The 14,337-nt window shown below is 52.6% G+C and overlaps 1 protein-coding gene across 1 annotated transcript; it reads right to left on the bottom strand.

Moving 5' to 3' along the window:
- Positions 1-987: 987 nt before the first annotated feature.
- LOC142246533 (sulfotransferase 1C2-like) lies at positions 988-9,369 on the bottom strand. The gene is made up of 8 exons (XM_075319596.1): positions 9,241-9,369; positions 8,964-9,136; positions 6,072-6,197; positions 5,860-5,957; positions 3,913-4,039; positions 1,882-1,976; positions 1,627-1,807; positions 988-1,496 (listed from the first exon to the last, which is right to left on the bottom strand). The coding sequence occupies exons 2-8, from the start codon at positions 9,133-9,135 to the stop codon at positions 1,384-1,386; spliced, it is 912 nt and encodes a 303-aa protein (XP_075175711.1). The 5' UTR covers position 9,136; positions 9,241-9,369; the 3' UTR covers positions 988-1,383.
- Positions 9,370-14,337: the final 4,968 nt, after the last annotated feature.

The raw sequence follows: 14,337 nt of genomic DNA, 5'->3' as shown, positions 1-14,337 counted from the left end.
TCGGGATAAAGACTGTGGTGAGATTGGGGATGCGGTGGGACGGGAGTGGGTCCAGTGTACAGGTGGTTAGATGTGATCCTGAGAGTAGAGTGGAAAAATGATCTTCTGTCATGGTGGAGAAACTGGATTTGGAGGAAGAATGCTGAGTAGTTATGAGAAGGGGCTGTGGTGATTGTGGGCTGAAGCTTACTCTGATGTTGTCAATCGTATGAATGAAGAATGAGGCAAAGTCTTTGGCGGAGATGAGAGGAGAGGGAGGTGGTGCCGGGGGACAGAGGAGAGAGTTGAAAATTTTGAATAGCTGTTTAGGGTTGTGAGACAGGGAGGATATAAGACATGAGAAGTAGGTTTGTTTTGCAGCAGTGAGAGTGGACTTGAAATTGACAAGGGAGTGTATGTGATGAAGTGCTCGTTGCAGTGAGCTGCCTTCCATCTCTGCTCAGCAACCCTGGAGACCCGCCTCAGTTCTTTAGTAAGGCTGGTGTACCAGGGTTGCCTGTTAATTGTGCAGGTTTTGGTGTGTGTGAGGTGGTCGCCAATTTCACGAGCTGCAGAGATTGTGAATATAAAGTGGCCACAGCATCTGCATCGTGTAAGCAAGCAATGTCATCAAGAGGGAGTAAGGACTCAGAGAGTGAATGTAAGTCAATGCACACTTTTTTTTTTCTTCCTCTTTTGATGGTCAGAGCCTCCTGTTATCTAAGAGCTGCCACATGTTCAGGCTGCTCCTTCCTCCTCTCACAGTATGCAGTACCTCAGGGATGTAACTGCAGCTTCCTCTCCCTCCTCTCCCCTCCAGTTTTTTTTTTACATAAAATTTTATGAAGATTTACAGACAGAATAGAGAAATCCAGGTGGCACCGGGAGGGTGAGAACAATGAGAAAACCAATAATATACTACAAGGTTTCCTGTATTCACTGATGTGTAATCTATTCATCAGTGTGCTTTAGTTATAGTATACCCCTGTACACCAAAAATAACACGCGATTTATGTAAACTGTTCTTTATGGAGGGTTTGTTACAATTTACAGGTGAGGATCAGTGGCGCCAGCTGAGCGCCGCTGCCTACTGGAGGCTGAGGTAGTCTGAAAGTTACTTCATTTTTTTATGAGAGTGAAAGCTAATGTTCTAGATTTTCACCATGCTTTATACTGCAGCTCTGCCTGTTTAGTGTCGGCTGAGCAGAAAGTCGGTGCATGGAGAACTTCAGAGACAAAATGATGAAGAACGACAAGTAAAAGAAGTCAGAAAACTGACACACATATAGAAAGGGGAGGAGCCATGGTGATGGGAGGGGCCTCCAGATGTGGGAGGAGCATTATAATCAACCATCCCGGTAATTAACTACAGCCTTCAGAGAGATACGGCCGCCATGGTCCCGGTCACAGCTCGGTGCGGAAGCTCAGCCCGCTCCCCTCCATCTGCTTCTTGTATTCCTCATCGAATACAATATTTTGGGACACCGAGAAATGATTCTTCCAGTCCCCGACTTTACCTGAAAATTAAAACAATGAGGGGTTAATGCCCAGCAGATAAAGGCCGAACTCCTGAGGATCTGGCTCATGAATCAGGCTGCTCAGGATGAACACATCTCATATACAATAGTCCTCCCTCCACAATCTCACCTTTCCTCATGAAGGGCGAGATGGACTGGTCAAATACAAAGGACGGCAGGACACTGAAGTTGGTCATTGGGTTTTCCTTCATGGCTTGGAAGGACGTGTGGTGCAGAACGGTCTCCAGCACCTCCGCACTCAGCTCTTTGCCCAGAAATTTGGCAATTTTTGTTATTTCTCGTTTTGGGTCCTGATGACAGAGATAACAGGTAAATGTAAGATGCTGAGCGTCCAGGTACGTGACGAGGAAGTCATCGTCCTCACCTCAATGATGTCCTCGTAGAAGACGTAGAGAATCTGGTGCTGGTCTTTTACCTTCCACCATCCGATGACGTGGTCAAACCAGCTGCCCCAAGGGACTAAAAGAAGGAGACATAGTGAGGAGGAACATGGAGAAGAAACAAGGAGAGTCACAGCGAGGAGGAACATGGAGAGGAAACAAGGAGGAGCACAGCAAGGAGGAATATGTAGAAGAAACAAAGAGGATCACAGTGAGGAGGAACATGGAGAGAAGGAAGAAGGAGGAGCTTGTAGAGGAGGAACATGGATAGGAGAGAAAACAAGGAGGAGCACAGCAAGGAGAAACATGGAGAGGAAACAAGGAGAGCGCAGCGAGGAGGGACATTGAGAGGCAACAAGGAGGAGCACAGCGAGGAACATTGAGAAGAAAAAAGGAGGAGCACAGCGAGGAGGAACATTGAGAGGAACCAAGGAGGAGCACAGCAAGGAGAAACATTGCGAGGAAACAAGGAGGAGCACAGCAAGGAGAAACATTGAAAGGAAACAAGGAGGAGCACAGCGAGGAGGAACATTGAGAGGAAATAAGGAGGAGCACAGCAAGGAGAAACATTGAAAGGAAACAAGGAGAAACACAGCGAGGAGGAGCATTGAGAGGAAACAAGGAGGAGGACAGTGAGAAGGAACATTGAGAGGAAGCAAGGTGGAGCACAGCGAGGAGGAACATTGAAAGGAAGCAAGGAGAGTAACAGCAACTAGATACATAGAGAGGAGAGGAAACAAGGAGGGTCACAGAGAGGAGGAACATGGAGAGGAAACAAGGAGGGTCACAGTGAGGAGGAACATGGAGAGGAGAAGAAACAAGGAGGAGCACAGTGAAGAGGAACATGGAGAAGAGAGGAAATCAGGAGGAGCACAGCAAGGAGAAACATGGAGAGGAGAGGAAATCAGGAGGAGCACAGCAAGGAGAAACATGGAGAGGAGAAGAAAAAAAGAGGAGTGTGGTGAGGGTAAACATGGAGAGGAGAAGAAAGAAGGAGGAACCACAGTGTGATGGAACATGGAGAGGAAACTAGAAGGAGCACAGTGAGGAGGAACATGGAGAGGAAACAAGAAGGAGCACAGTGAGGAGGAACATGGAGAGGAGAAGAAAGAAGGAGGAACCACAGTGAGGAGGAACATGGAGAGGAAACAAGAAGGAGCACAGTGAGGAGGAACATGGAGAGGAGAGAAAATAAGGAGGAACACAGCAAGGAGACACTTGGAGAGGAAGCAAGGAGATTAACAACTAGATATATGGAAAGGAGAGAAAACAAGCTGAAGCACAGCGAGGAGTAACATGAAGAGGAGAGAACAAGAATATAGCATAGAGAGAAGAGGTAGAGGGGAGGAAATGAGGACAGGAGGGACAGGGAGGAGGAAACCGTGAGATTCATGAAGAGAAGAGGAAACAAGGAAGAGTACGGCAAGGAGAAATATGGAAAAGAGAGGGAAATAGGATGAGCATGGTGAGGAGCAATGGTCCGAAGAGCAGCAGAGGGGAAGAATGTGACCAGAAGGTGCACAGTGAGGAGGAACGAAGAAAGAAACAAGGAGAGGGAGAAGGAGGAACACTACGAGGAGAGAACACAAGGAGGAACACTGCAAAGGAGAGTGACATGGCAAAGTGTCAAAGGTAAGGGACATGGCAAAGAAATAAGGACGAGCATGGAGAGAAGAGGCAGAGGAGACACATGGTGAGAACATTGATGTGGGGAGTAGACAAAGAAGAACATGGAAAAAGGTGAGGAACATAGTGAGGAGGATCATGGTGAGGACACGAGAAGGGACATGGAGTGGAAACAAGGATGAACACAGTGTGGAGAAGCAGAGGAGGAACATGGTGAGAAGGAGCATAGCGAGGAAATACATGGAGAGGAATGTGGGGCGGAAACTAGAAGGAGCACGGAGAGGAGAGACTGAGGAAGACTTTGGAAAATCAATGAGAAACATAGTAAAGAAAGGAGGAGAAACGTTGTCCGGAAACTCTCAGGAATGTGCTGAGCATTCTTCTCTCACCGTTTCCAGATGAGAACGTTGAGAAGTATTCGTTCCAGGTCCCCGGATCTGGTAAAGTTTTATTTAACCTTTGGAAATGAAAGTAGGAGACCATGCAATCTTTGGCGTTCCGAGCGACGTAAACTACCTGAAAGGAAAGAAAAACATACAAGATAGGAGATATCAACAATCCAAACAACATCTTGAAGTCAATCCCAAGAGGCTTAAAGTACAATCACCTTAAACCACAGATTAGAGCCACAACCCCTTTAATTCCCCACAGTTATGTGCCTTATGATGGAGACCTCAATGACGTCCTCTGAGCAGAAGGTCACAGGGAGTAATGTTAGAAGAGCACACGGGTGATGATCCAGGTGCCTGTGAAGGACATGGGCAAAGATCTCATCTCCTTGACTGAGATGTACAGGATATTCTAAGAATACCCTCTGAGAACTCAGCGTCTGGCCACTTTTTTGTGTCTGCGCGGGGGGGGGACTGTTCTTAATTAGGCCAGACGTATTGTTCCTTTGTTAAATCAAGAGACATTAGCCATTGTCTCATGTCAGACTGATAGGAGCCCTATTGTGTTTTAAATAAAGATTGTCTATTAAATGTGTATTGCTTCAGCCCCTTTGACTACGTAATTGAGAGTTAAATTATGCAGTCAGATTGAACTAGCGAATCATGAGAGAACAGTCATCTCCAACCAATCCTGTAAGACCTAATACCCGGAATTGAGAACGGAGGGATATAAAAGGGGCCTTGCTTCTGTCACCAGGGTAATATTCCACAAGCCTAGGAGCTATTGTTCCAGCTGGAGGATCACAGAACTGCTTCACTTCAGATATTCTACATGACCTCAGCCTACACGCTACGATTAAAGCAGGAGGATCACATAACTGTTTCCTTCCAATATTCTACAAGACTTCAGCCTAGGAGCTACGGTTCCAGCTAGCAGATCACCAAACTGCTTCCTTCAGATATTCTACATGACCTCAGCCTACATGCTACGATTTCAGCTGGAGGATCACATAACTGTTTCCTTCAGATATTCTACAATACCTCAGCCTAGGAGCTATGGTTCCAGCTAACAGATCCCTGAGCTGCTTCATTTCAGATATTCTACAAGACCTCAGCCTAAACGCTACGATTTTAGCTGGAGGATCACATAACAGTTTCCTTCCAATATTCTACAAGACTTCAGCCTAGGAGCTATGGTTCCAGCTGGAGGATCACAGAACTGCTTCACTTCATATATTCTACATGACCTCAGCCTTTATGCTACGGCTTCAGCTGGAGGATCACAGAACTGTTTCCTTCTGATATTCTACAAGACATCAGCCATAGAGCTATGGTTCCAGCCAGAGGTTCACCGAACTGCTTACTTCGGATATTCTACATGACCTCAGCCTACATGCTACTGTTCCAGCTGGAGGATCACCACACTGCTTCCTTTGGATATTCTACAAGACTTCAGCCTAGGAGCTAACAGTTCCAGCTAGCAGATCCCTGAGCTGCTTCAGTTCAGATATTCTACAAGACCTCAGCCTAGGAGCTACGGTTCCATCTAGAGGATCACAGAACTGCTTCACTTCAGATATTTTACATGACCTCAGCCTACGCGCTACAGTTCCAGCCAGAGGACCACCAAACTGCTTCCTTCGGATATTTTACAGAACTTTAGCCTGTGTCTCTGCTGGGCATGTTTGATGTTTTCGCCTGTTAGTGACTAATATAGTTGCACCAATGTGTGGTTCCCTCACCCTATGTTGTCTGAGTAGTGTTCTGCCCATGGGGAAGAAGTGTGAGTGTTCAGTGGGATGAGCCCTAGTCCATGAGGTCTTTCTGAAGGCCAGCGGAGGAGACCACCCACTGACCCTCGTGTCTCCACATACCCCTATAGGTTAAGGCCAAGTAGTGCAAATCGGCAGAGTGTTTTGAAGCTCTTCACCATTTCTTCACGCTCACCTTGACGTTCTTCTCCCAGAAAGATGGTGGCATGAGCTGTATCGGTAAGTGAGTTTTCAGGAGGCGCGGTGACGGCAAGGCATTGGCGGAGTCCACACCTAAAATGTCAGAACGCCGGAAACCAGTCATGTTTATCTCACTTTTGCCACAAATACAACATTCTCGGTTAACATTCGCAGCTTAAAGCTGGAGACCGGCGAATTGTCTCTTACCTGATGGCATGGGCTTTGCATGTAGATCAATGAACGGCACCTTGACGAAGCACGGGGCCCGCATGCTCCTCTCCACATCCCCATTCAGCATGATCAGGTCCACAATCTCCTGCATCCATGTAGTCCCTGCAAAAATGCATCCACATCACTGATCTGAACCACAAGAAGCAGCTTTATACCCTAAACTAAATTTTCTATTACTATGCATGTCCCCTTTAAATCTTAAAGAGACATGCAGCTACTATTCCCAGATTTGTAGTCTTATTTCATTGCCTTTAAAATTAGTTTTCTATTCTTTTACAGTTGAAATCACATGTATGGTACTGTCCCTTTAAACATCTGACAAGTCCCGGGCGCGGTGTAACTCGGTGCGGTTGGCGTTGGTAGTAACGCTGCGCAGAACGTATTATGGTATCGGGGATTATGTAACGGTCGTATTATCTCGGGAGATCGGGTTCTGTCTCCTCTGAACCCACAATTATGATATTATCCATCTCGGATTCCTGAGAACTTCACACAACACCATAGAGAAATCCTAATGAGGAGCGGAGCGGGCACATACTAAACTGCGGATATCACCAATGTGCCCGGTTATGTGTCGAGGACCTGATGGAGGAGGATAATTCACAGGATCACTGGCCCTTTAATTCCCTTCCCACCGACACTGTCATTATTTCCTTCTTGGATCTGAAGTTCATGTTTCACGATGACACAGCGAAAAAGACTGAAATCAACCAAATCTCCCCGACCTCTGCCCCCCCCCACATATAAATATGGCCCTGACCTCAGGTGAGATACCGGAGCAAACTGCAGCATTAATGGCTCAGCTACATCTCACACAGGTGAGACTCATGTATCTAAGCCAATCATGTGTGATACAACGGATCTAATCTTTAAATTCCATAGCCAATATCACCACTAGGGGGAGCTCCCTGTATACAGAGATACATGATAAGAGCCTGTCTGCAGCCACCACTAGGGGGAGCTCCCTGTATACAGAGATACATGATATGATCCTGTCTGCAGCCACCACTAGGGGGAGCTCCCTATATACAGAGATACATGATAAGATCCTGTCTGCAGCCACCACTAGGGGGAGCTCCCTGTATACAGAGATACATGATAAGATCCTGTCTGCAGTCACCACTAGGGGGAGCTCCCTGTATACAGAGATACATGATAAGATCCTGTCTGCAGTCACCACTAGGGGGAGCTCCCGGTATACAGGGATACATGATAAGATCCTGTCTGCAGTCACCACTAGGGGGAGCTCCCTGTATACAGAGATACATGATAAGCTCCTGTCTGCAGCCACCACTAGGGGGAGCTCCCTGTATACAGAGATACATGATAAGATCTTGTCTGCAGTCACCACTAGGGGGAGCTCCCTATATACAGAGATACATGATAAGATCCTGTCTGCAGCCACCATTAGGGGGAGCTCCCTGTATACAGAGATACATGATAAGATCCTGTCTGCAGTCACCACTAGGGGGAGCTCCCTGTATACAGAGATACATGATAAGATCCTGTCTGCAGCCACCACTAGGGGGAGCTCCCTGTATACAGAGATACATGATAAGATCCTGTCTGCAGCCACCACAAGGGGGAGCTCCCTGTATACAGAGATACAGGATAAGATCCTGTCTGCAGCCACCACTAGGGGGAACTCCCTGTATACAGAGATACATGATAAGATCCTGCCTGCAGCCACCACTAGGGGGAGCTCCCTGTATACAGAGATACATGATAAGATCCTGTCTGCAGCCACCACTAGGGGGAGCTCCCTGTATACAGAGATACATGATAAGATCCTGTCTGCAGCCACCACTAGGGGGAGCTCCCTGTATACAGAGACACATGATAAGATCCTGTCTGCAGTCACCACTAGGGGGAGCTCCCTGTATACAGAGATACAGGATAAGATCCTGTCTGCAGTCACCACTAGGAGGAGCTCCCTGTATACAGAGATACATGATAAGATCCTGTCTGCAGCCACCACTAGGGGGAGCTCCCTGTATACAGAGATACATGATAAGATCCTGTCTGCAGCCACCACTAGGGGGAGCTCCCTGTATACAGAGATACATGATAAGATCCTGTCTGCAGTCACCACTAGGGGGAGCTCCCTGTATACAGAGATACATGATAAGATCCTGTCTGCAGTCACCACTAGGGGGAGCTCCCTGTATACAGAGATACATGATAAGATCCTGTCTGCAGCCACCACTAGGGGGAGCTCCCTGTATACAGAGATACATGATAAGATCCTGTCTGCAGCCACCACTAGGGAGAGCTCCCTGTATACAGAGATACATGATAAGATCCTGTCTGCAGTCACCACTAGGGGGAGCTCCCTGTATACAGAGATACATGATAAGATCCTGTCTGCAGCCACCACTAGGGGGAGCTCCCTGTATACAGAGATACATGATAAGATCCTGTCTGCAGCCACCACTAGGGGGAGCTCCCTGTATACAGAGATACATGATAAGATGCTGTCTGCAGTCACCACTAGGGGGAGCTCCCTGTATACAGAGATACATGATAAGATCCTGTCTGCAGCCACCACTAGGGGGAGCTCCCTGTATACAGAGATACATGATAAGATCATGTCTGCAGCCACCACTAGGGGGAGCTCCCTGTATACAGAGATACATGATAAGATCCTGTCTGCAGCCACCACTAGGGGGAGCTCCCTGTATACAGAGATACATGATAAGATCATGTCTGCAGCCACCACTAGGGGGAGCCCCCTGTATACAGAGATACATGATAAGATCCTGTCTGCAGTCACCACTAGGGGGAGCTCCCTGTATAGAGATAATACATTAATATTGAGCTGTGGGGTCCGGTCTCTTCTGATCCCCCCTCCCCCGTTCGCTCTCTCACCTGCTTTAGGGAACGTTGCGATCAGGATATCGTCCTCTCGGGCCTGAAAGTTATAGATTTGGTCCCAGATATCACAGGTGCTTTTGGGGAGCGGGACGCCTTGGATCTCCTCCATTTTTATGGTCATGTTGTTGATCTCCTCCGCTAACTTCTTTATTAATTCCGGATCCATTCTGGAATCACACAACCTACTTTTAGTTATAAAACATTTTTGGGGCGATATCACTTTAAATAAACAAGTTCCTAAAGAAAAGTTTCTTAAAGTGCCAGCGCCCACCTTTCCTTGCAGTCCGGGCTCGGTGGTGGCTGATCTCGCCCTTTCCTCCAGCGCTCGTGTGATCACTTTCCAGGATCTTCTCTGCCGCTCGTGTGATCACTTTCCAGGATCTTCTCTGCCGCTCGTGTGATCACTTTCCAGGATCTTCTCTGCCGCTCGTGTGATCACTTTCCAGGATCTTCTCTGCCGCTCGTGTGATCACTTTCCAGGATCTTCTCTGCCGCTCGTGTGATCACTTTCCAGGATCTTCTCTGCCGCTCGCGTCCTCCTCTGCAGCCTCCTCTGTGCACAGATCTGACCGTCCTCCCCTGCAGCCTCCTCTGTGCACAGATCTGACCGTCCTCCCCTGCAGCCTCCTCTGTGCACAGATCTGACCGTCCTCCTCTGCAGCCTCCTCTGTGCACAGATCTGACCGTCCTCCCCTGCAGCCTCCTCTGCGCACAGATCTGACCGTCCTCCCCTACAGCCCCCTCTGTGCACAGATCTGACCGTCCTCCCCTGCAGCCTCCTCTGTGCACAGATCTGACCATCCTCCCCTGCAGCCTCCTCTGCGCACAGATCTGACCGTCCTCCCCTGCAGCCTCCTCTGTTTACAGATCGGACCGTCCTCCCCTGCAGCCTCCTCTGTGCACAGATCTGACCGTCCTCCTCTGCAGCCTCCTCTGTGCACAGATCTGACCGTCCTCCTCTGCAGCCTCCTCTGTGCACAGATCTGACCGTCCTCCCCTGCAGCCTCCTCTGCGCACAGATCTCACCGTCCTCCCCTGCAGCCTCCTCTGTGCACAGATCTGACCGTCCTCCCCTGCAGCCTCCTCTGCGCACAGATCTGACCGTCCTCCCCTGCAGCCTCCTCTGTGCACAGATCTCACCGTCCTCCCCTGCAGCCTCCTCTGTGCACAGATCTGACCGTCCTCCCCTGCAGCCTCCTCTGCGCACAGATCTGACCATCCTCCTCTGCAGCCTCCTCTGTGCACAGATCTGACCGTCCTCCCCTGCAGCCTCCTCTGTGCACAGATCTGACCGTCCTCCTCTGCAGCCTCCTCTGTGCACAGATCTGACCGTCCTCCTCTGCAGCCTCCTCTGTGCACAGATCTGACCGTCCTCCTCTGCAGCCTCCTCTGTGCACAGATCTGACCGTCCTCCCCTGCAGCCTCCTCTGTGCACAGATCTGACCATCCTCCCCTGCAGCCTCCTCTGTGCACAGATCTGACCATCCTCCCCTGCAGCCTCCTCTGCACACAGATCTGACCGTCCTCCCCTGCAGCCTCCTCTGCTCACAGATCTGACCGTCCTCCTCTGTGCACAGATCTGACCGTCCTCCCCTGCAGCCTCCTCTGTGCACAGATCTGACCGTCCACCCCTGCAGCCTCCTCTGTGCACAGATCTCACCGTCCTCCCCTGCAGCATCCTCTGCGCACAGATCTGACCGTCCTCCCCTGCAGCCTCCTCTGTGCACAGATCTGACCATCCTCCCCTGCAGCCTCCTCTGCGCACAGATCTGACCGTCCTCCCCTGCAGCCTCCTCTGCGCACAGATCTGACCGTCCTCCCCTGCAGCCTCCTCTGTGCACAGATCTGACCGTCCTCCCCTGCAGCCTCCTCTGTGCACAGATCTGACCGTCCACCCCTGCAGCCTCCTCTGCGCACAGATCTGACCGTCCTCCCCTGCAGCATCCTCTGTGCACAGATCTGACCGTCCACCCCTGCAGCCTCCTCTGCGCACAGATCTGACCGTCCTCCCCTGCAGCATCCTCTGTGCACAGATCTGACCGTCCTCCCCTGCAGCCTCCTCTGTGCACAGATCTGACCGTCCTCCCCTGCAGCCTCCTCTGTGCACAGATCTGACCGTCCTCCCCTGCAGCCTCCTCTGTGCACAGATCTGACCGTCCTCCCCTGCAGCCTCCTCTGTGCACAGATCTGACCGTCCTCCTCTGCAGCCTCCTCTGTGCACAGATCTGACCGTCCTCCCCTGCAGCCTCCTCTGTGCACAGATCTGACCATCCTCCCCTGAAGCCTCCTCTGCTCACAGATCTGACCATCCTCCCCTGCAGCCTCCTCTGCGCATAGATCTGACCGTCCTCCCCTGCAGCCTCCTCTGTGCACAGATCTCACCATCCTCCCCTGCAGCCTCCTCTGTGCACAGATCTGACCATCCTCCTCTGCAGCCTCCTCTGCGCACAGATCTGACCGTCCACCCCTGCAGCCTCCTCTGCGCACAGATCTGACCGTCCTCCCCTGCAGCCTCCTCTGTGCACAGATCTGACCATCCTCCTCTGCAGCCTCCTCTGTGCACAGATCTGACCGTCCTCCCCTGCAGCCTCCTTTGTGCACAGATCTGACCATCCTCCTCTGCAGCCTCCTCTGCGCACAGATCTGACCGTCCACCCCTGAAGCCTCCTCTGCGCACAGATCTGACCGTCCTCCCCTACAGCCCCCTCTGTGCACAGATCTGACCGTCCTCCCCTGCAGCCGCCTCTGTGCACAGATCTGACCATCCTCCCCTGCAGCCTCCTCTGCGCACAGATCTGACCGTCCTCCCCTGCAGCCTCCTCTGTGCACAGATCTGACCGTCCTCCCCTGCAGCCTCCTCTGTGCACAGATCTGACCATCCTCCCCTGCAGCCTCCTCTGCGCACAGATCTCACCGTCCTCCCCTGCAGCCTCCTCTGCACACAGATCTGACCGTCCTCCTCTGTGCACAGATCTGACCGTCCTCCCCTGCAGCCTCCTCTGTGCACAGATCTGACCGTCCACCCCTGCAGCCTCCTCTGTGCACAGATCTCACCGTCCTCCCCTGCAGCATCCTCTGCTCACAGATCTGACCGTCCTCCCCTGCAGCATCCTCTGCGCACAGATCTGACCGTCCTCCCCTGCAGCCTCCTCTGTGCACAGATCTGACCATCCTCCCCTGCAGCCTCCTCTGCGCACAGATCTGACCGTCCTCCCCTGCAGCCTCCTCTGCGCACAGATCTGACCGTCCTCCCCTGCAGCCTCCTCTGTGCACAGATCTGACCGTCCTCCCCTGCAGCCTCCTCTGTGCACAGATCTGACCGTCCACCCCTGCAGCCTCCTCTGCGCACAGATCTGACCGTCCTCCCCTGCAGCATCCTCTGTGCACAGATCTGACCGTCCACCCCTGCAGCCTCCTCTGCGCACAGATCTGACCGTCCTCCCCTGCAGCATCCTCTGTGCACAGATCTGACCGTCCTCCCCTGCAGCCTCCTCTGTGCACAGATCTGACCGTCCTCCCCTGCAGCCTCCTCTGTGCACAGATCTGACCGTCCTCCCCTGCAGCCTCCTCTGCGCACAGATCTGACCGTCCTCCCCTGCAGCATCCTCTGTGCACAGATCTGACCGTCCTCCCCTGCAGCCTCCTCTGTGCACAGATCTGACCGTCCTCCCCTGCAGCATCCTCTGTGCACAGATCTGACCGTCCTCCCCTGCAGCCTCCTCTGTGCACAGATCTGACCGTCCACCCCTGCAGCCTCCTCTGCGCACAGATCTGACCGTCCTCCCCTGCAGCATCCTCTGTGCACAGATCTGACCGTCCTCCCCTGCAGCCTCCTCTGTGCACAGATCTGACCGTCCTCCCCTGCAGCCTCCTCTGTGCACAGATCTGACCGTCCTCCCCTGCAGCCTCCTCTGCGCACAGATCTGACCGTCCTCCCCTGCAGCATCCTCTGTGCACAGATCTGACCGTCCTCCCCTGCAGCCTCCTCTGTGCACAGATCTGACCGTCCTCCCCTGCAGCCTCCTCTGTGCACAGATCTGACCATCCTCCCCTGAAGCCTCCTCTGCTCACAGATCTGACCATCCTCCCCTGCAGCCTCCTCTGCGCATAGATCTGACCGTCCTCCCCTGCAGCCTCCTCTGTGCACAGATCTCACCATCCTCCCCTGCAGCCTCCTCTGTGCACAGATCTGACCATCCTCCTCTGCAGCCTCCTCTGCGCACAGATCTGACCGTCCACCCCTGCAGCCTCCTCTGCGCACAGATCTGACCGTCCTCCCCTGCAGCCTCCTCTGTGCACAGATCTGACCATCCTCCTCTGCAGCCTCCTCTGTGCACAGATCTGACCGTCCTCCCCTGCAGCCTCCTTTGTGCACAGATCTGACCATCCTCCTCTGCAGCCTCCTCTGCGCACAGATCTGACCGTCCACCCCTGAAGCCTCCTCTGCGCACAGATCTGACCGTCCTCCCCTACAGCCCCCTCTGTGCACAGATCTGACCGTCCTCCCCTGCAGCCTCCTCTGTGCACAGATCTGACCATCCTCCCCTGCAGCCTCCTCTGCGCACAGATCTGACCGTCCTCCCCTGCAGCCTCCTCTGTGCACAGATCTGACCGTCCTCCCCTGCAGCCTCCTCTGTGCACAGATCTGACCATCCTCCCCTGCAGCCTCCTCTGCGCACAGATCTCACCGTCCTCCCCTGCAGCCTCCTCTGCACACAGATCTGACCGTCCTCCTCTGTGCACAGATCTGACCGTCCTCCCCTGCAGCCTCCTCTGTGCACAGATCTGACCGTCCACCCCTGCAGCCTCCTCTGTGCACAGATCTCACCATCCTCCCCTGCAGCATCCTCTGCTCACAGATCTGACCGTCCACCCCTGCAGCCTCCTCTGTGCACAGATCTCACCGTCCTCCCCTGCAGCATCCTCTGCGCACAGATCTGACCGTCCTCCCCTGCAGCCTCCTCTGTGCACAGATCTGACCATCCTCCCCTGCAGCCTCCTCTGCGCACAGATCTGACCGTCCTCCCCTGCAGCCTCCTCTGCGCACAGATCGGACCGTCCTCCCCTGCAGCCTCCTCTGTGCACAGATCTGACCGTCCTCCCCTGCAGCCTCCTCTGTGCACAGATCTGACCGTCCACCCCTGCAGCCTCCTCTGCGCACAGATCTGACCGTCCTCCCCTGCAGCATCCTCTGTGCACAGATCTGACCGTCCACCCCTGCAGCCTCCTCTGCGCACAGATCTGACCGTCCTCCCCTGCAGCATCCTCTGTGCACAGATCTGACCGTCCTCCCCTGCAGCCTCCTCTGTGCACAGATCTGACCGTCCTCCCCTGCAGCCTCCTCTGTGCACAGATCTGACCGTCCTCC

The sequence above is a fragment of the Anomaloglossus baeobatrachus genome, chromosome 7 (genome assembly GCF_048569485.1).
Source record: "Anomaloglossus baeobatrachus isolate aAnoBae1 chromosome 7, aAnoBae1.hap1, whole genome shotgun sequence".
Lineage (NCBI taxonomy): Eukaryota > Metazoa > Chordata > Amphibia > Anura > Aromobatidae > Anomaloglossus > Anomaloglossus baeobatrachus.
The sequence above is the reverse complement of the archived record's forward strand: the minus strand, read 5'-3'. Positions and strand labels throughout refer to the sequence as shown.

Bases quoted from the DNA above. Each gene is read 5' to 3' on its own strand.
- LOC142246533 (XM_075319596.1), bottom strand. From the start codon at position 9,135: ATGGATCCGGAATTAATAAAGAAGTTAGCGGAGGAGATCAACAACATG. The intron at 5,958-6,071 runs GTAAGAGACAAT...CTGACATTTTAG, and splicing joins TGCAAAGCCCATGCCATCAG to GTGTGGACTCCGCCAATGCC. The intron at 1,977-3,912 runs GTGAGAGAAGAA...TCCTTCTTTTAG, and splicing joins AACGTTCTCATCTGGAAACG to TCCCTTGGGGCAGCTGGTTT.